Source organism: Mytilus californianus, unplaced genomic scaffold, assembly GCF_021869535.1.
Source record: "Mytilus californianus isolate M0D057914Y unplaced genomic scaffold, xbMytCali1.0.p SCAF_6, whole genome shotgun sequence".
In the NCBI taxonomy this organism is placed as follows: domain Eukaryota; kingdom Metazoa; phylum Mollusca; class Bivalvia; order Mytilida; family Mytilidae; genus Mytilus; species Mytilus californianus.
Genome location: NW_026262712.1, coordinates 110,172,428 through 110,195,391, shown reverse-complemented (window position 1 = coordinate 110,195,391; position 22,964 = coordinate 110,172,428). Strand labels below are relative to the sequence as shown.

At 31.9% G+C, this 22,964-nt stretch overlaps 1 protein-coding gene across 4 annotated transcripts in view; it reads right to left on the bottom strand.

The window, feature by feature from the left end:
- Positions 1 to 22,964, bottom strand: part of LOC127704631 (MAM and LDL-receptor class A domain-containing protein 2-like) — a 163,859-nt gene that overhangs the window by 107,351 nt on the left and 33,544 nt on the right. For all 4 annotated transcript variants that reach the window (XM_052208760.1, XM_052208757.1, XM_052208758.1 and 1 more), the window contains exons 13-20: positions 21,252 to 21,370; positions 19,379 to 19,533; positions 17,636 to 17,749; positions 17,164 to 17,258; positions 15,157 to 15,289; positions 9,587 to 9,768; positions 7,725 to 7,809; positions 5,911 to 6,111 (exon numbers count right to left, since the gene is read on the bottom strand). In XM_052208760.1, the coding sequence (XP_052064720.1) occupies positions 5,911 to 6,111; positions 7,725 to 7,809; positions 9,587 to 9,768; positions 15,157 to 15,289; positions 17,164 to 17,258; positions 17,636 to 17,749; positions 19,379 to 19,533; positions 21,252 to 21,370 (1,084 nt within the window). The remainder of the gene's footprint in view (positions 1 to 5,910; positions 6,112 to 7,724; positions 7,810 to 9,586; positions 9,769 to 15,156; positions 15,290 to 17,163; positions 17,259 to 17,635; positions 17,750 to 19,378; positions 19,534 to 21,251; positions 21,371 to 22,964) is intronic.

The window sequence follows — 22,964 nt, the reverse complement described above, 5'->3', positions numbered from 1 at the left end:
CAAGAAACGACAAAACCATTTTTACCAGAAAAACTGGGACAACAATATGGAGATTTGTTCACAGGCCTAGGGTGTCTACCAGGAACACATAAGATACGTATCAACAAAACCGTAGCACCAGTTGTACACGCACCGCGTAAGATACCCATAGCTATCAAAGACAAAGTCAAAGCTGAACTTGATCGTATGGAGGACATTGGTGTAATCTTCAAACAGCAAGAACCTACACAATGGGTCAACTCAATGGTTACTGTCATTAAACCAAACGGCAAAATTCGAATCTGCATTGATCCACGTGATCTAAACAAGGCAATATTACGTGGACATTATCCGTTAAAAACCATAGAAGACGTTATCTCGTAAATGCCGAACGCTAAAGTCTTTAGTAAACTGGATGCCACCAGTGGATTTTGGCATATTCAACTAGACGAACCTAGCTCAAAGCTATGCACATTTAATACACCATGTGGACGCTATAGATTTGCTCGTTTACCTTTTGGAATAAATTCAGCATCGGAAGTATTCCAGAAAATTGTGTCTGAAATGGTATCCTACATAGAAGGAGCAGAAGCGATTATCGACGACATTCTTATTTGGGGATCAGACCAAAAAGAATATGATATGCGTCTTAAACAGGTTCTAGACAGAGCGCGAGAATACAACTTGAAACTCAGTGCCGGAAAATGCGAAATCAGCAAACTGGAAGTAACATACGTTGGACGCCGTCTAACAAGTGAAGGCGTGAAACAGGACCCAGAAAAAATACGTGCAGTCAATAAAATGTCAAAACCGGAGTGCGTCAAGGATCTGCAAACCTTCATGGGTTTTATTCAGTATCTTGGCAAGTTTATGCCAAATATGTCAACAGTCAGTGCACCCACCGTTAAGAACACTCTTAGAGAAAAACACAATATGGCACTGGGATGAAAAACAAGAAACTAGCTTTCAGAAGTTGAAAGAATTGGCAACAAATGCACCACTGCTTCAATACTACAATCCAAACAAACCGCTTACACTCAGTGTTGATGCTAGTTCGAAAGGACTTGGAGCTGTACTGATACAAAATCAGAAACCAGTTGCGTATGCCTCACGTGCTCTTACTCAAACACAACAACGATATCCGCAGATCGAGAAAGAAACTCTTGCAATTGTTTATGGATGTAATAAATTCCATGAGTATGTATATGGCCGCCGAGTTCAAATAGAGACAGACAATAAACCGCTCCAATCAATCTTCCTGAAACCGCTCCACCAAACACCGCCTAGATTACAGATACTATTATTTGCATTAGAAAAGTATGATCTTAAAGTTGATTACAAACCAGGTAAAGAGATGTATCTAGCAGATCATCTCAGTAGATCGTTCCTAAAGGAAACAAAGGAAGTATTAGTACCTGACTTACACGTGGATGACATTCATTTGATATCACACATGCCAATTGCACCAGAAATGTATGCTAAATTTCAGAAGGAAAATGCAAATGATGAGCACCTTCAGGAATTACAAGATGTCATATTTGATGGATGGCCAAATGAAAAATCTGAACTTTTACACTCTTTGAGGCCATATTGGACTTTCCGTGATGAACTATCAGTCATCGATGGACTATTGTAGAGGTCAAACAAAGCAATTGTACCAAAAGCGCTACAAAATGAAATGTTGGACAAAATACACGAATCACATCTTGGGATCGTACAGTGCAAAAGCCGTGCACGTGATGTACTTTTCTGGATCGGCATGGGACAAGACATCGAGGATAAATTTAAATCATGTGGACTTTGCGCTCAACATCAGTCTCTTAATGTAAAGGAACCGATGTTAATGCCGGAAATACCAGAGCGACCCTGGTCAAAATTTGCTGCCGACTTATTTGAATATCAAAAACAACACTATCTATTAGTAGTTGACTACTACTCAAAATGGCCGGAAGTTATGAAACTGGACAATGAAACTAGCAAAAACACAATTGATTATTTAAAAGGACTAATGTCAAGATTTGGATATATTGACGAATTAGTTTCTGACAATGGTCCTCAGTTTTTTCATTAGAATTCAAAAGATTTGCTACCGAATATGGATTTAAACATACAACGAGCAGCCCACACTTTGCTCAATCAAATGGACAAGCAGAAAGAAGTGTTCAAACCGTCAAGAAGCTAATTATAAAATCGAAGGATCCGCACAAAGCTCTTTTAGACTATCGAAACACACCGTTGGACATTGATCTTTCGCCAGCACAATTGTTCCTAAATTGGAGATTAAAACATCCCTACCTACTTCATTACCGCTAATGATGCCGCAAAACATCAACAATCGTGAAATTCTCAAAAAAACTCGAAACTCGCCAAAGGAAAATAAAAAACCAACTATGATAAACATTGTGGACCTGAATTGAAACAGCTAAAACAAGGAGACTCTGTTGCTATGTACACAGAGGGAAAATGGAAAGCAGGAAAAACTATGCAAAAACACCACACTCCTCGTACCTATGTAGTACAAACGTCAGATGGCAGGCGTTACAGAAGAAATCGTAGGCATATAAGACCAACAGCTAACAGTGAAAACACAGTTGAAAACGAACATTACAAGAACAATCACAATACAACCGTCCGTAAAACTTCAACTGCCTGTAACACTTCACAAACATTAGACCACAATGAATCCGTTGCGTCCGAGGAAAATGAAAGTATTGAACCATCTAAGCCACCCGTAACAAGATCTGGAAGAACAGTAAAAGTGCCAACTAAATTAAATGACTATGTAAAATAATTTTATTGAACTGTCAAGTAGTTGCTAGGAAGCATTTAGTTAGTTTTAGTTAGTTTTCAGAAAAGACAATATATAGACTTTAAGTTAAATTGGAAAAGAGACTTTAATCTAGTCAGTATTAATTTTAAGTCAAAAACTATTTCAGTATTAATTTCAACTGGGTAATACTCAAATTCATTTATTCATTAAATCATTTCATTTCATATTTTAGAAAAAGGGGGATGTCACATATCGTAATATTGACATATCCTAACCGGATTCGATCTGGACATTATTGTTATGTATTATGATATTCTCCTGTATAGAGGGTGAATAAATATAGTTTGTTATTGTCAACATGTCTTCGTACTTATTGAACATCATAACGAGTAGGAGTTGGATACCGCTTAATATCAACTCGAGTAATTTAATTTCACTATACATAATAATGAACGAGCCTTCGGTGAGTTTATTATTACTATCTAAATTTAATAACGAGAGTTGATATCAAGCAATATTCAAATATCACGAGTTGTTAAACCTATTTTCCTTACGTAAACATTCTCTAAAGTCCGCGACTCGTTGATCTAGTCTTTTGCACATGCCAGTATGACGTCATATGTCCTGTTCCGGTGTCAAACTTTATCATCAGACATTTAAAAACTTTGTGTAAGCTTCAGAATGTAATAAAAGTTGATAAAAATAATATATTTAGGTGAAAAGTTTTTTGTATATTATTGAAGAATTCACATATCTTTCTTGCCATGGAGGAAATGTACATCGTTTTGATATTTTGAAGTCGTCAATGACCCAACGAATAGCCAATGGTTATGTTGCAACATCGTTTCAGGATGCTAGATAGTTCAATCAAATTAACACATTTTTCGTATTACTTTTTCCTGAGAAATATCTCTTCGTACAAGAAATAGATAACATTCATCAATCATAAGAGAAAGGTCAATATGCAGTCTTCTAGCTGTAGTTGACAAGTGGCGATACCATGTTTCTTATTTACCATTTTTCTAGATACCATCATAGATATGCCAACAAAACCAAGTTATTGAAACGTCATACATGACTAATATGTAACTAAATACAACCGCTGTTGATGGTGTTTAGTTTGGAAAGACACTTTTTTATAACGAGTGGTTTAACATTTTTTTGTAATACTCAAATTAATTTTTTTAAACAAGATCAGTAGAAAAAAAAATGAAATAAAATATATTGAATAAAACTCTGTTAAAAAATCAGTTAACTCTATAATAGAAAAATTACATAACTCTATGTTAAAAAGTCACTTAACTCTATAATTAAACATATGACTTAACTTAATGATACAAAAATTGAGTTAACTCTGTAATATAAATTTAATAAACTCTATAATAAAAACAATATCGTATCTTAACTTTTATTAATAAAAAAATCTATTAACTCTAGATAAAAAAAATCACTTTACTCTTTAATGAAATACAATAACTTTTATTTATTATAATGAAAAAAATCACCTAACTCTATAATAAAAAATTACCTAACTCTATAATAAAAAAAATCACCTAACTTCATAATAAAAAAATCACCGAACTCTATAATAAAAAAAAATCACCGAACTCTATAATAAAAAAATCAAGTAACTATATAATGAAACAAAATCATTTAATTACATAATAAAAAAAAAGATAATTTAACGCTATGATAAAAATTAATCACTTACGGTTATAATATCACCCAAAACAAAGGTACACGTAAAAGAATACTATATAATAGTGTATTAAAGGTTGTTCACACTTATTGAAATCAAGTTGAAAGGACTGATCTGAATCACTTCAAGATCAGACGTGAATCCCCTTCAAAGATTGTTATTCGGGTTCCGTAACATCTAGATCAGGCTTCGATTTAATCAACCCATTAATGATAATATAATATGTTACATTATACCTTGACATAAACTAGAGCCAAATGGAAAAACCCACAACAAAAATTATACAGGCGTAGGAACGCAGAATATAGGGTGCTACTTGCGCTTATTCTCACGAGGGTATAATGTTCCTTGAACAATTGGATTTTTTGTTGTTGATCGATAAGATCCGACTTGTATTGAATGTAAATGTTAAAAAAATAAAATCGAGTTCAGATCCGAATTGTTGTTTCATCTATTCCAAAAGAAACAACACCTTTGTGTAAACATAGGTCACGCGTGTGGAAGATGCACAATAGAACTCAATCATTGTGTGTATTATACAGCAGATGCGGATTAAGGTGGAGCGAGGTGCCCGGCCCCCCTGTTGGAGCTACATTTATGGTCAATTCAGACTTTTTACCTGTTCCATCCCAGAATTCGTCTAGTTAGGGGGTCAACGCACCATCCCCCTTTTTCCATTTTCAATATCCCGGATCCGCATCTGAACAGTTGTTCATTTGCATGAGGGTTACATTGAACATTCTTGTTTAACAATTAGTCGTTATGAAATTACACACACGAGCACGTATAAGCAGTGTTAAATATATGAACGTTTTTGTCTTTTATGACAGAAAATATCAATTTGTGTACAATGATAAGAGAAATAGCAAATAATGACATTTCTCTAGCAGAAGTTAATGTACGTTAATCATTTTGTAATACACGATATATGAAATAAGAAGGTATTGTATGACTGCCAATGAGACAACTCTCCACCAGAGACCAAATGACGTAAAAGTTAACAGCTATAGGTCACCTCATGGCCTTCAACAATGAACAAACCCATACCGTATAGTAAGATATATAAAGGCCCCGATATGACAAATGTAAAACAATTCAAACGAGAAAATTAATGGACTGATTTATGTAAACAACAATAAACAAAGAGCAAATATGATATACAGCAACAAACGACAACCATTGAATTACAGACTACTGACTAGAGCTAGGCGCATACAGAATGAATTATGCATGTTTGCTGGCGCCAAACCCTCCCCTTAACCTTGAACAATGATGTAACAGAACAACACAAGACTAAACTTTAAAACTCCGTTGGAAAGGGCCTAAGTCATCAGATCGATATGCATTTTTGTTAAATAATCTGACTGCAGCGGTATTACTACCTGCGACACAATTGTACATTTATTAAAGATATGAGAGGAGTTCAAACAAATACAGTTGACAATGGAATTTTTTCGCTTACTTGTTTGAGTAGTCGTCGTTGTTGGAGATGTTGTTGTAGTAGTTGGAGTTGTTGTAGTAGTTGGAGTTGTTGTAGTAGTTGGAGATGTTGTTGTAGTAGTTGGAGTTGTTGTAGTAGTTGGAGTTGTTGTTGTAGTAGGAGTTGTTGTTGTAGTAGTTGGAGTTGTTGTCGTCGTTGTTGTAGTAGGTACGAGAGGATTTTCTGCAAATCATGTATACACAGGTTTATTTCAGTAGCTATAGTATCTGTTAAGTCAAATTTGCCTATACATTTACGTGCTTGTGCAATTAATATGAACTCTTGCATATCTTAACTATTTTCACTGTCTCGTATTTTGTTGATTCATTTAGTGATATCAATAGAAGGTGTAATATATATCATAGTTTGTATTAAGTTAAGTTTGAGCTATGCGTATGCAGAGTTGTTAATAAGTGCCTCGGTGCTCGTACGATTTCATTGATACATTTAAACTGTAATTTACAGTTAATACGATATCTTATTCCACTTAACTAAGGTTTTCACTCTCTTATCAAATGATAAAAGTAGGGATATGTGGTGGTCAGTATAAAAAGTCCTTTTGAGTTAATTTCTTTCGAAAATTGTAAAGTTTGGCTAATGGTGATCCTGATGAAGATTTCAGAACAACATGTCATGCACACGGTAACTGGCATCAAACATTTCCATTACTGAAATAGTATAAGTTTTCATAAAAAAGAGTCAATCATCGCGAATATTTTTCGGTCTTCCATAAATTTCATGTTTTCTTAATCTTAAAATAAAATGTCCAAGTTTATTGAAATCTAATACAAGAACCAAGTGTACATGCGAAGTTTAATTCCATATAAAAAGTTCTTTAAATTGAATAAATTTTTCGAATATTGAATTACTAAGATAATTCTGAATCTTTATTAGGGCCATCATTTTTACTATATGTAATGACTTTACAGAAAAAATAAATTAAAAAATAATCAGTTATATACATAGTGGAAATATCCTATTTCATTGGCACCATGATAATTGTAAACAAAGGAGTGCGTTCTTCAATTTTCAAGTATTTTTAATTCAAAATTGAATAATTGATTACCAGAAAACAACGAAGATAGACATGTCGTCATGTTATTTAATATGCTTTTACAAAAGCTGCATCATATAGCAGGTGATTTCCCTGCAAAATTTGCAAAATAAGAATTTTGGCAAAAAAATCACATTTTAATTATTATGAACTTTTTAATAAAATAAAACTCATGAAAAGTCGGATAATAGTTAATCATAAATATCACATTAGTCTGATTTGGCATCACTAGTTTCATAATTCGCTGTTTCGCTATCAAAATAGTTTTATATATTTTTACAACTATAAATTATTCATTGTTTAGCAAATATGACAAACGTTCATTGATTAAAGCTTTTATCAATATTTAGTTAATCTCTCGATAAAAAAAATAAAGTTACCACTCACTGTGATCTGATTATAATTTAGAATGCTAGAAGCACGTCTACATAGGCAAAACGAACGTAGCTCCTATAGTATACATATTTATTAAATTTTGACCACCTCAACTAAAGGCTTAACTCACTCCTTTTAATCACTAGTTAGTTAATTTACTTTGTAATTTTAAGAAAAAGCTGACGATACAAACTGAATGACTAAAGCTTCTATCTGCTGAGTTCATACGCGAAATATGTGTTTTGTTTCGATAACTTTACTTTCAGTCTTTCCTTGTAAGAAGTGTTAATAAACTTTTTTTCCAACATTTTTTTCAGCATTTATTTATCGAAGTAGATTTTCACTTTCTTATTCGTGCCATACTAACCACAGGTGCCGGGAATCAACCAAATGTCATCAACAGCCATATCAGACATCCAGGTAGTATCTCCAGTTATTGATTCAAATTTAATCTAGGAAAACAATAGACATATTTTTTTTTTTTTTGTAATGTGTTTATTGGCAAAAGCTACATACATAACTCATCATAATAAGTAAGTCCATAGTACATCAGCAAAATTGAGACAAGTACATATAGTTGATATTTTGAATCATTTGACAAACTTAAAAATAATAATAATGGTAAAAAAAAAAGATAAACCTAACCTGGGTAGATATATTTATTACGTAAAAGTTTACTTGTATAGTCAGTCTATTAGTTGGGGCCAGGGGTTCCAGCAGGAGTACGCTCTTTGCAATGGTTTATTTTTATAAATATTATTTTTTCAATAAACAAATTTTCTTTAAGATAATTTTTTAAGGCTACAATATTTACTTGTCCACATTGCATTTTTGTTTTGTATATATAATATTTAGATAATAATATTATGAGGTTTCTTATGTATTTTTTTTTTCTGTTTTTTCTAATATCCCAAATAAGATTATATCTAAATTAAGTGGTAGTTCAATTTGGACTTTTGAATATATCCATTTATTAAGTTCTTCCCAAACACCAAATACTTTTAGACATGTCCAGAATATGTGTTCTATAGTTTCTATCGAGTCCTTACAGAAAGTGCATTTATTGTTTTGTGAGACTTCAATTTATTTTTTTAATTAGACATAATTCTGTTACATGTACAAAATGACACACACAACAATATGAAAGATAGATATATGCCTGATAACTTAATATTAATGATACGAATAATCTTATACGTTTAATTCCAATACTGAAAATAAAGAGAGAGAAAAATGTAACTACACAACAAATCAACAGATGAAAAATAGAATTATTAATCATATCACATGCTTATATTGGGAAATGTCAATTTAATTTAAATCAAATTTGTATTCAAGGATGTTCGCTAACAAGATTTTTATAATAAAACTGAGAATTTTATAAGACTGTTATAATTGAAAGTATATGAATAAAAGAACTAAAAAGCAGAATAAATTGAAGGGTACGTCCATGTGCTTTGTTTTTGAGATATAAGCCATTGCAAATTTGGCGGGAAGTGATTTTTCATACATTTAACATTGACACCTTTTTTCTTTCAAAAACTATGAAAACATAACAAGGATTTTAAAAGATTTTCAAATATGGCTTTTTAAACTATATGTAATAAAATTATAAAAAGAAAATAGGGGTTTCCGGGCAAAATATTTAATGGCACTACAGTGATAAAACCAGAGGATTCCGAATATCTGGCAAAAAATTCAAAACCTAGAGGAACGAACATCCTTAAAGTCGAAATTAAGCCAACATACTACATACATACAAGGTGTAGTGATCTTTCTAATCAAATACGTATGCTCCAACATTGCCCAAAATTACCCCCAACAAATGGTGATTCGAAATGCATGTATAGAAGGGATTCCATGAGGCAACCTGTTGTGGTTTTCATTAATGTCATGTCTTTAGGAATATGTATCGTTTGTCTGATTGAACACTCTCCTAGACATTTTCCGATTATATCATTTAAGGACATACAATGTACGTTTCGAAATCCAACAAATAGAAATAAGGTAATAATAAGTTTTGATTTCATGGTATTGCATGCTTTGGTTAAATTGTTGAATAATAATTCTATCTGATTATGGTTTATGTACAAAAGCAACATACGGAGAATAGATCATTTTCATGCTCAAAAACATTACTGTAAAAAATTTTCAAAATTTTGAATATACTCATCATTTCGTATAAAAATGTTCCCACAGAAGAAACTAAATCAGCTAAGCTTTACTAACCTGCAAATTATCTACAGCAGGTATATTTATTTTTTCTTGCTTCCAGATGTTGCCTTGATTGCCAACTTTTGTGAACAATAAATTGGATCCACTATCGTCTGTCATGAAAACATTCAATGTCCCCATATGTGAAGCCGTATAACTGTACATATGATACCAGAAAGACAAACATCTCTCAACCTCTGCAAAATAAAAACTCCCGAATCAAACAATCAGAATAGTTTCTTGACTTTAAAGATTCTCACAAACTTCGCCAAACAATCCAAAAGTATATTGGACTTTAAAATGGAAACATATACCTCAAAAGTAAAATTATCAACCAGAGTTGTTTCGATCTATGGTTTCTATTCATCAATCTAATGAAAACCAACGCCGATTTATGATAAAACAATAAAGAAAAAAACTACTATGGCTTAAGAACCAACTGGTCGTGTTCATTTCTGAAAAAGGTTTTTAAATGGATTCAAGGAGAAAAGCATATTTTTTTTCTAAAAATCCATTTATTCAATTTAGAAAACTCCTCTTTATGATATTTTGGTTTGCTATATTATTGATAAATTTTGATATCTGACAAATATTTGTATTTGGCAGAGAGCACAAGACTGAATGTAGAGAAAATTATAAATCCAGTTTTAGTAACTTCCATGTAGTATTTAAGTCATACCATCCTTACATTGTTTTCGGTCTTGTTTGTTTTTACTAACACTACACGTTTTCCTAGTACATTAGGTATATTGGAATTCTATGCGACTGTCATACAAGTGAGAGGTTTAGTTATTAGTAGCTATTAAACCAGGTTTAATCCACCATTTTCTACATAAGGAAATGCCTGTGCCAAGTCAGAAATATGATATATGTTTTCCATTCGTTGAATGTGTTTGACCTTTTGATTTTGCCATTTTATAAACGAATTGCCCGTGGAGTTCGGTATGTTTGTTATTTTTACTTCTTTTGTTTCAAATTGCATTCTTAAAATGTCAACGCTCGCACAACAATTCATAGAAAACTACAATTATGTTGGTGTTACAAAATATTTAGCGTTCCTAAAAACAAATATTTTGAAGAAAAAGTTTATGATATGCCTTTATCTCACCTACTTTTAGATATTTCTTACTAAAATAGTCTTTAAGGAAAAACATAAAGTAAAAATTCTGCTCATTAGCTCCTTTTGTTTTACATGATAGTTCGTAGAACAAGTGATGAGTTTGAAGTGGCCTTATATTATTTTTTTTCAAAAACAAAAATACCGAACTTCAAGGTAAATTCAAAATGGGAAAGTCCATAAAATCTGACAAAATCACACGTTTTCAACCAACGGAACGCGTCGAAAACAACAGTCATATTTCTTACTTGGTACAGGTATTTTCCAAAGAAAACGGTTATTTAGACCTGATTTTACACCTAGCTAAAACCTCGCACTTGTATGATTTTTGCATATATTTCCGTTATATTAAAAAATTGGGTGAGCAACCAAAACAGACATAATAGGTAATGTGATAATAACTGGGATCCAGCAGCAAAAACTGTGTAAACAAACATCATATAAATTATCAACGTATTTATTACGGGTATCACATGTGGAGCAGGATCTGCCTACCGTTCCGAAGCACCTAAGAAAACCACGGTTTTTGATGGGGTTCGTGTTACTCAGTCTTTAGCTTTCTATGTTGTGTTTTGTTCACTGTAATTTGTATTTCGGATTTTTACGTTTTATATCATGGCGTTGTCAGTTTTATTTCTACTCATGAGTTAGAATGTCCCTTTGGTATCTTTCGCCTCTCTTTCACAGACATACAACACAACTGACTAAAAATTCAAACAGACACACAAATACATCATGAAATAGCATCTTTAAAACCGTGGCAAAATTTAGATTTATTTTCGATGGTAGGCGATATTTAAGGCCTTTCAGAACGTTTAAAACCTCTCTGACTTAAACAATATTAAGGTTCCCTGTAAAAATTGTCATAGGGGCCATATGTAAAATTAGACGTTTTACAGTATCATGCTGATAGAGAATTTCTACATAGATGTCTAATGTAACTGATGTGTAATGTGACAATTATTATATATTTTTATTTTTAAACGAAACAGAAGGTTGTTCTATGTTATTCAAAGATGGAGCTTTAAATTTGGACGGTGGAGTCAATTCATGTACTAGTTATGGTCATACAATCAGTACCTCTGTTTTAGTATTTTATTTCAGGAAAATGTCTTTTCATTACCTGCAGGTCTATTCCTCAATAGGAGGAAACACCTTATGGTGGAAAAATGCTGTAATGATACGCCTACACTCATAGAGTGGACAAAAAAATCGATGTTACATCATGTTATTTACTAACGAGTATTTTATCTAGTTTACATAATAATTGATGTTTATCATTAATCTTTAATAGAGATAAGACATATTTGTATTCTTAAGTGTAAAATTAACTTGATGTTCTTAGATTTGTTCCTTTGTCCTGATGATATTGTCATTTAGACCAAGACGCTATGCTGTCTGAAGACGTTTAATCCAAAACAGATTGCAAATTTTAGGGTTATGTTCTTATTGATTGTGAAATTGTCCTGGTTGTTACCGGACAGTTTCGAGAGACTGGAATTTCATAAAATTATTATCAGGCCAATGTTGTAGAAAAGCTGGTAAATCAAACTTTGAATTTCTTAGTTCTCAGATAAAACATAGACGTGTTTGTGGCTTCACACTTCCTGTCCTTTTTGTCTTACATATTGATTACCACAATATCTTCAGGTTTACATCATGTTACTAGGCAATTTAGGTTTTTTGTTGCAAGTAATATCAAAGAAAAAAGAGAGCGATGCATTGATATCATTATTAATTGAAAATTTGAAAGAATGGAAAAGAAGATGAATTGGGATCACAATTACGGAATAAGTAAACAATGCAGTCGATTAACTTAAACAAAATTGTCACAAAGGGCACGACCTTAAGACGCGAGTTTAAACAGAACAACATGGACATCGAATATTCAAACTTCTTACATTTAGTGCAAATCATCAAAAACTGCTTTCAGAACCTCATTTTGGGATCTTATTTTCAATAGTTAAGATATAAGCAAGAGTATTACCTAACAGGATATTATGAAACAAAATGTATTTTTTCAAAAATGTTAATGTATGTACTATTTCTTTTGGGGTAAAGGTCATATATATTTTGACCAACACTATGCGTGGAATGGCCATTTTAAGTGAAATGTGTACATTTCGACATGTTTGTGACGTCAAAGTGACTTCACAATTGGCATTTCTGCACTAAAGTTTCTAGATTAAAGCAAAATGGTCATTTATTTAGGTGTATTACCACCAAATCATAGTACGTCACATCCGGTTTCGTACGAAAAAGGGTCGCAAACAAATTTCCCTTGAGTTTGACAGTTGTAGGAAATTAATCCTACATTTCATTGCAGTAAAAAATTTCTCAGTCATAAACATATCTTGGGTGTTTCAAAGCACCATTCTTTTTTATTTGATGTATCTATAAAATATTTTGGAAACTTGAGGTTACATGGTTACTAAAGCTCGTAAACAGAAAAAAAAGGCGTGAACATTTGATTGGTTAACTTCCAGTGATGATTATTATGTTATATGCAATGAAATGTAATGTGAAATTTTGTCTGTAGTACTGGACAGGATAAACACCGCCTGCACCGTGTATATAAATATAGCTTTCGATGGTCGATGTAATGCCTTTCCTCGTCGGCTTTATCTAGGGTTGTAACACAGTATATGATGTAAAGTGGCAAGTAGATAGATAAAGCCAAGAGGAAGAAGAATATGTCGAGTGGTCTAGGGCGCTGGACACGGTGCAGGCGGTGTTGCCACGGTGTCACAGAAGCAAGGGTTCGAATACCGCTGAGGGAAGAACAAAAATTTGCTAACGCAAATTTGAAGATCTAACATTGTTGGGCTAAATTTGAAATGAATTATATATATATATAGTTTTTATTGTGTTTAAAAAGGAGATCAAGTATGATAAGAACCACTGTTTGACCCCTGAATTTAAAAAAATTGCTTACGCAAAAGACAAGGGGTGATCTTGAAATTCGTACAATTTATACAACATCAATAAATATGTTAAACTTTTTATTCCAACTGAGTGTAGTTTAAGGATGTACACCTCTGAGGATCCAAAAATTTCTAGAATTAAACTTTTTTTCTTAACCTGATTTTTGGGTTTCTATGACTGTAAAAAATCATTGGTGAAGAAAAAATCATATGGTGGTGCACTTCTTTTTTTGCTACGGCCCTTTAAAAGTACCCATTGATGATGATTTTCCCATTTTTCATTAATTTTTACCTATTTTGGGGCTATTTTTGTGAAAAAATCACAGTTCCACAATTAAACTTTTTTCCATACTTTCAATAAAGATGAAGTGGACCAATCTGAATGAATTTAACTTAAAAAAAAACTATAGGTAGGTGTTAATATAAGAAAGTTTTATCATATTTTGATGCTTTTTTATGTCAAATTTACCATGCTATCAATTTTGTAAATTTGTGATTTTTCTCTGTTTAAAGAACAAAATGCATATTATTTCAACTTCTTTGTTGTAAATGAAAAATACATATCTAAGAAATTTGAAAAGAAAAAAGTGATATGGGATGTACATGTTTCTGGTAAAATAATTTCTTGTATCCCTCATCCATTTTCTCAAAATGTTTTGGCTAAAAAGACTGACTTGATTGGTAATAAAATTTGAAAATTGATTACTCAAAAACTATTCATTGTAAATACGCAATGTTTTCACAGAGTTAAGTTTGATTATAACATTTTTTTAATTCATTGATATTTTCCACTTGTATCCCATGTTTTGGAAATTATTCCAGAACGAGATTTCAACGAGACTGAAACGTCAGAAGAATACATCCTTAAGCTACAACAATATTTGTGGTCATGTATCCGATTTCACCTGGATAGATGCACACGTCTGATGAAGCTAGTTTGTCTAGCGAAATATTGCGTATATTTATTTAAAATCTAAAAATATGGTCAACTACATCCGATGACAAATAATCTCAAAATCTGTGAAAGCATTCGGACACATGGTATCATATGATGTCATTACGAAACAAGAGGACAGAAGGTTAATAACCTGCCATATCATCATGACTTTATAGCAGCATGATGTTGTTACATGTAGTATGATTAACTGGTTGTAATATCAAACTGGTATTTAAGCTTTTAGGTAAACAGAATTTAAAATAGAACCCTTCACATGGTAATATTATATAACAATAAGCACAAAAAGTAAAAGCCCGTTAATTTAATAATATTGTGAATCGAAATGGCTTTAACGTATGGTCAACTTTACATTACTACAAACAATGTTGCTATAAAAGAAAGCTTTCGAACATGTTGCCTCAGAAGATTGGCGTTAACAGGGTATCATTTTGTTACAAAAGGTGAAGTTAGCCATGATTAGATGTGTAGCTACTGCATAACTTTCGAACGCCTTTGCTAAACTGTAACTAAGAATCAATAATATGTTTATGTAATTAAAGTACGAATTTTACTTGAAGCAATGCGTCTTTTGAGACATTGTACTCACTTGGTAAAACCATATTTGTATACATAATAGCCGTATCGCCCATTGTTCGTCTATTAAAAGTCTTTGTATATAAGTATATATTTCCTTCTTTAGCAGCTTTTGGACCAGTATAATCACTATTTGGTGCCGCTTCCTGAATGAAGTGAGACATTTGTTCAATAAATATGTAATATTTGTGTACTAAAATAAGAAAATTTATTTACCGTAATTGCCGTACAAATTAAATTAAATAAATTAAAAATCTTGTTCCTGTAAAATTGAAATAGATAAATGGGTTTTTACTCATTAATAAAGAGAAAAGTTGCATTATTAGACTTTAGATGTTTTCTTTCATTTATTTCTTTCATCTATGTTCTTTATATTTGTATATTAACAACAACGAAAAAAGAAACATTTTAGTAATGCTTCACATTTTAAAGAAATTGATCGATATTAATTCTAAACATAGGCACAGTCATTTCACAACAACGTACATGTTTGTTTCATAAATGAAATCGAGAAGCTTATGCTTCGCAACGGTCAAAAAAATTGTGGTGGCCATCATTGAACATGTGAAGTGATAGTTTTAACTCATTCATAACCATTTGGTGCGGTTGTTGATTTAAGAAATAATTCATGACGCCATAGATTTGTTGGAAATTTACACATGGCCTGTGCCGTGATATTCGAATTTTATCCTGGGCGTTAGCGAGGGATAAAATTAACGAATATCACGGCCCAGGCCATGTGTAAATTTACAACAAATCTATGGCTTCCATGAATTATTTCGATTCTAATAGGACAAATACGGTCATTAAAAAACTGAAGCGAGGGTGTGTATGCCGTGTGTGTGGCTGTTCTTTTTTACTCCCTGTTAGATAAAGCTAAAACATTCTAATGAATCTGTAGCTTGCATGAATTATTTCGTAAATAACCGCTAGAAAAAATGTGCATAATTCTTTTAATTCTCAAACCCAACATTTGCCATTTTTAATTTACATGTTTTTTCTCGTAAGCTACCGTCAAATCCAAAGTTGACATTTCGTAACTAAGGAGCCGCCATGTTGACTTGCTGAAATCAGTAAATATGCGAATAATGCAATAAAATAGAAAATAAAACAACACCTACCTCAAAAATCCATTTGAATGTAATATTATTCGAATTTCGATGGTTCACGTAACGGAAAAACCTTCAGCTTTAGTGTTTTCATTTGTATGACGTCATGTTTAGAAATGACTTAAATGCGCCAAAAGCATTAATGGACTTTCGCGGAATTTTATTTTATTTTGATTTTGTAGATTTCTCCGAGCTTTTGTGCATTAATTCTTTTTGTTATGCATCCGAATAAGAATAAAAGTTCTGTAGTCCTTTTTCAATTGCAATTTTTAAAACAATAAAATCGGCATAGCGTTTGCAAATAGGTTCCAATACATGTGAAATTTTATCACGGTGTTGTTTACAAAGAGAAAGAAGCAAGTCATATTAGAATTAGGAGTATACCTCTATCTGTGAAATTAACATAATGAGAAAATGCTTTGATTTAGATAATGGAATGCTGTAGGCTTGGACAGATGGTATGATGCTAATCAAGAATGAGACGTTGACAAAAGGAAAACTGTCATGGATCTAGGTTTTTATTTCTTCAACAGAGATATTGAGAAAATGTTTAAATCAAATCATACTGTTTGTCTCTTTAGTAATCTTAACTTCGAGCTCAAAGAGATATATATGAGATTTAAGTATTCACTGAAAGAGGTTTATCGGGTGATAGGCCATCAATAACATATAAAATGCATCTAAGGATTATGATAGATAGTAAAACAGTTTTCAAGGACACCTTTAAGAAAATGTTGTATAAATTCTGCTTCATTTCAGTTCAAGTCGACTAGCTAGGGTGCATATAAGTATCCGTTAGAACATTGACTGTCTCTTTGAATATTGCTTTTCGGAAAACATTTTTTTTTTAAATTCAGTGATTTTTTAAGTGCACGGCAAAATTCTAGGAAAATAATATTCAGTATACTCACAGAAAGAGTTTCCCAATCAAAGATATCACTATTTTCTTCTTGAACTAACATACAAGTTGAACCAACCTCTGACGTACAACCAAAAGCTGAATACACTGTAAAATTGAAGGTTAACGAAATTTTAATTAGACTGTAACATACTGATATCAAGGTTGTAAAATTGGTGTTATTGATATCAAACATAGTCATATGTGATAAGTACTCAATTTAACAAAAAAAAAAATGCAAAAGTTTGACCTCTCTGGTACTAGTTGTATTTTTTTTAATTATTTTATTCTTCATCCATCATCTGAGGTGCTCTTGGTACAAGAAGTCACTAATTGTGAAAATAATTGTCATGTGGTGAGTTATCAAACATGTGATTTATTCTTATTAAAGGAATAAGAAACTTTTTATATTATAAGAACCTGTTTGATAAACCCCCAACAGAGATAAACAATAATATAGTATTCTCTTCTTCTTTATGTCATACCTGAGGATACATCACAGTTGGTTCCAGAAAATCCCTGGTCGCATGTACAGGTGTAGCTGTCTGTGTTTAATTGACTTTCGCATTTGCCATACTTACAGGGATAATTAACACAACCTGAAAACATTTATGATTTACATAAGATGTACTCATACTATGTTTTGAAACGCAAAAACGCAGTTAAATTTAGAAATGTTACAGGCATTTTCTAAATTTAGTCATTTTGTAAAATGCCTGAACTTTAGGCATTTTCTAAAATGCCTGTAAGATTCAGATATTTTATGTATTGACTAATTTATTCAGGCATTTTACAAAATCCCTGGAAAAATTGAAAGGGATTTTACAAAATGCCTGGAGTTATTTTATACTATGAAATATTCACAAAAAACAGGGCAACTGAAAGTATCGAACAACAGAGCAGTTTTATCTATGATAATAACTGAATTTTAAAGCTTGCACTTTAAGAGTTATAATAATTTGAAATACATTTTACTGAATCATATAAATTACAACAAGCACCGAGCTCGACAATTCTTTTTTATTTCATATAACGTTTGGATGACAGGATCTGTTACACATTTGTCCTGATTATTTTGCAAATACATTGTTTGGCATAAATGGTGAAACCCAGACCATTACACATTCAGCTTTGTTAATATGTTTTAGAATGAAACACTAAACGTTTGACCAGTGTCGCAAAATGCACATACATGAATATCCTCTTTTGCATGTGTTCTCATCAGATTAAAAGTCACATAAGCATGAATAGGATGACTGACGTCTTTCTGCTTATTAGAGCATCTACAGGCTGAGGCAGTCGAGTGATGCGTCCATAGCAGGCGACGTTTATCCTGTTGATGTACCTTTATTTAACAATGGTTAACTACTGTTGCATTAATTCATCAGATTGCAAAGACACAATAATTCCATTCCCTTTTGACAGTGAAGATGAAGATACTCATATATTTGCATAACAGCTAAACATGGCCTTGTATGGCGAAACCTATGCTATATGAAGAGGTGGAATTCGGTTGCCTGTGCAGGTTATATAAGTTCGAGGTAACGTTTCCGTCCCTATCTAAGATTTCAAGAGGCTGTCAAAATTGTTGTTCTTTCTCCTGGTTAATCCATTGCAAAACTTACCTCTTTGATTTGTTATCAATATGTTCTCGTCCTAAAAACATGCTTCTTTATCTCTGCTTCATATTACACACTTCTGTTTTAAATCTAAGATTTTTTTTATTAAATTCGTGTGTAAACTTTGTTATATTGTAAAAATAATTTGTCCTTCTACTATCCTAAAATTACTATCTAATATACATTCTTAACGTAGTTTCTCTAAAAAGAATCCAAACTTTCTCTGCAGGCTTTTGAAGAATAAACTCAGTTTTACCGAACCATTAGTTATTTTCTATGCGAGATATTGTGTTTTTGGTCATATGCATCTCAATGATAATTATCTTTTTTTCTGAAACGGAACAGGCAATTTGTTGAATTTTGCTTCAAAATTCCCGTTATTTTACAAAATGACTAGGTATTTTTAGTCATTTTATATAATGCCTGTCATAGTTAGGCATTTTATAAATTGCCTGAAAATTTAGTCATTTTACAAATTGACTAACTTTAGAAAAATGGCTGTAACAGATAAAAATAAGAAAATACCTTTTTTAAACTGAAATTGTCTTCGCAACGCAACTTAATGATAAAGTTAGAAAACGATATTTCACTTCCTTAGTTTTAACCTACCTGTTCCAATAGACTGAAGGGTCATACTAAACCCTCTAGATGCTGCTTGATCACTTCCTACATCGCTGTCAAATATGATGATCATTGTATTCATTTCTTCGTCTACTGTAGTATCCCAGATCTCATTGTTCTCACTGTCCGTACTACCACATCTCCTTCAATACAATGTACACATCAACAATTTATGTTTGACCTTTCGAGTTCTTCATACTGTCCACCTACCTTGCAGAATCTATCTACCTATTTATTAATTTATTTTTTCTCGTCCTTATTATGCATGTAATATTGGAAAATGAACGTTAGGTCAGGAACAATCAATCAATTTATGTAATTAGGATAGGCGTGACATTCTACTAAAGTTTAGGAAAGTGTGGTTTAAAGAACGAGTTGAGGAGTGCAAAGTACATAGAAATTCATGAATGTTCATTCCCATATTAGATTTAGTCGTTTTTATGGCTCCGTCGGCATCAGCTTAAATATGTTTATTTTCCAATAACAGAAGGATACAATTAAAGTTATCAAGTTATCAATCATCGTCTTCAATAATATATGACGGTTGGACACGGGTTCCTGATTCCTACTTCCCTACCTCCGCCCCACAACTCTCACTTCTCTCCCCTTACGCCAGGGCAAAAATCGTTCAAAACATTTTTCTAATTTTTACTGCCCCTCTCTCCCCAGTTCCCGCCTCTAACTCCCGCTTCAAGTCCCCTCATTCCCCTGTTCCCTTACCCCTGTCCATCCCCTCCTATATACCAAGATGTATAAATGAACTACAGAATAATAAGATCATTCATTATAGCGAAATATACATAATAAGTAATAACATGAAATACTGTCTAATATGATAATGTTAAGAGTTTATGCTGACTGAAAACTAAAAGAATCACTATTTGTTTCTATTTCTAGCTACACCGAAAAAAAAATAAAGATGGATTATCCCTATCAAATATCGGAGCCAAACATATGTTAAATGAGGGTATATTGTGTACAAGATAAAAAAAAAATATTCATAGATTTGTGATAAATATTTAGAAATATAATTATTCCATCAGTTAGTGTTACACTAAGCTAAATGATTTCAAAATTATCACAATATGAAAGTACTCTAGTATTTCAGAGATTAGAAAGTTAATGTATGAGTATTGATAAAATGAGTAATAAAAAATCTTTTAAACTTTCAGTTCGATTGTGATTCCAAAAACTTTTCGGTTAATATGTAGGCATTACAAGCGGAATCTATATTGAAGTAAGAGGAATTTAGTGGAATCTATATTGAAGTAAGAGGAATTTAGTGGAATCTATATTGAAGTAAGAGGAATTTAGTGGAATCTATATTGAAGTAAGAGGAATTAAGTGGAATCTATATTGAAGTAAGAGGAATTTAGTGGAATATATATTGAAGTAAGAGGAATTTAGTGGAATCTATATTGAAGTAAGAGGAATTTATTGGAATATATATTGAAGTAAGAGGAATTTATTTGAATCTATATTGAAGTAAGAGGAATTTAGTGGAATCTATATTGAAGTAAGAGGAATTATCAAAATATTCAAATTCAAACTTAACCTCCATTTTATAACTAAATATTAGATTTGAAAATAATTCTTTGGCAGTTTTATTTAAGTAATCACACAGAAACGACAAACAATCAAAGACTACAACTCTTGAACGACAAACGTGACAATCGGCGTGCTGACTACGATAATAGCGCGAGTAGGAGGAGCGACCTTGGAATCTACCAACGGTGTTCATAAAAACCTGTTGGTCGAAATGGGAAGAAAGCAAAAGAAAAAATAACAATTTAAAAAAAATATAATGCCAAATTTACACAATAATATGATCAAATGAATGCTTAGGTTATTTATGACTTACAGTGGTCCCATATTGCCAAGTAGATGATAACGAATCTGTATCCAGTGATAACAAGCATTGTCGTTATTGCTTATTTCCATATCTGTAACAGTGGCTCTAATAATATTGTCTGGTACCCCCTGTCAAATTATTTATAACATTCAATTCATTGTCTAATATAATACAGCGATTATAAGATATAAGTAAATCAAATCACATTTAAATACAGATGAAGATTTATTTATCTTGTTTTTATTAGCGTCCATCATTATTATCCCTTTAAGCCACCCGAGTGTATGCTATTATTTATCAAATAAACCGGAGATGACAAAATAAATGAAATTCAAAAGATATCAGAAACTGTAAGTGACCATAGGCAGGATTATAACCATGTAAAGAAGGTCGTGAGTTATTAAATATTCAATGTTATATATATGATCTAATAGTAAATTACAAAAAGCCAATTTGTAATGAAAAATATATTCTTCTCTGAAAAGGTACATCACCGCGTAAAAAGTGAATTGAAAGTATTACTTTAATTATTTTAAAGGAAAGAGTGTTATTCATTTGACCAAATCCATTCGTGTTCTGAAAAATAAACCATCCCGGGAATAAAGTAGGAAGCAAAAAGTGTCAAAATTCAACCTAATATGTCAGAGATAAGAACCGATCCCACCTCCCCCAAAATAGTTAGAAATAAAAACTGAACATTAATAAACAAATACTTTGATTTATTGACGCCCTATCTATTCATCTTTGTCCAATTATACTATATTGTTGCACGTTCTCCTTTTTAAGGATTTTGTATGGAAACTTTTATAAGATCATTAAAATGAAATCTAAGTGTGAGTACATTTTGTCACACAGAATACACATTAAACATATAGAAAGAAAAGGTATGTGTGTTTCAAGTGTAAGCAAAGGTTTCGAGACAAGCGAAAATACTTAAGTTTCAATAATACTTGATATCGAAAATTTTAAATAAAAATAAATTCGTGTTCCTCGATACTAGGGTTTCTGTGTATTGTTCTGTAGACTCTTGTCGGTCTTTTCTTCGTTTTTCATATACCCATGATGGTGTTGGTTTTGTTTTCTTCGACTTAAGATTTATTATTCCCTTTTTATTTTAAAAATAAGTAGTTGAAATATCCTATATTTGAATACAAAGAGAGAGAATATCCTATATTCAATAAATAAGTTTCTACACAACAGGGAGTTAGATAATGCAATACACATAACCAGCACGTTACACATCTGTATTTAAGATGTTAACCAAATTAAATCTCGGTTAAGAAGTGTTAACGAATGTACTGAGGTTCAAAGTATATTAACAAGAGATTCAATTGTAACTACTATAGCATTGATAGTTATTGGGAAATTTCTACAAACAATTCTAACGACAACAATTTGCAATGTCCTGACTTAGTAAAGCAATTTTGAAGGAAAGTTGAAGGGTTGAACCTTGTTTTGTAGCAACCAAAACTTCCTATTTGCATGGCAGTCATTTTCTTTCCAATTCCCGAATTTGGAGTAGATGTTTTCAAAAAAGAAAAAAGAAAGAAAATTACAAAGAACAAATGACAAATAAAATTTACATACACAAAAAACTCGACAAAAAATGATAAGTACAAACAATTCATTATTTAAAAAATATTTTTCCGACATTAATCGGCTGTCAATTTACTATTTACAATATTCCTTCCATCAGCCTCAGTGTGTTTTAATCATGTCAAG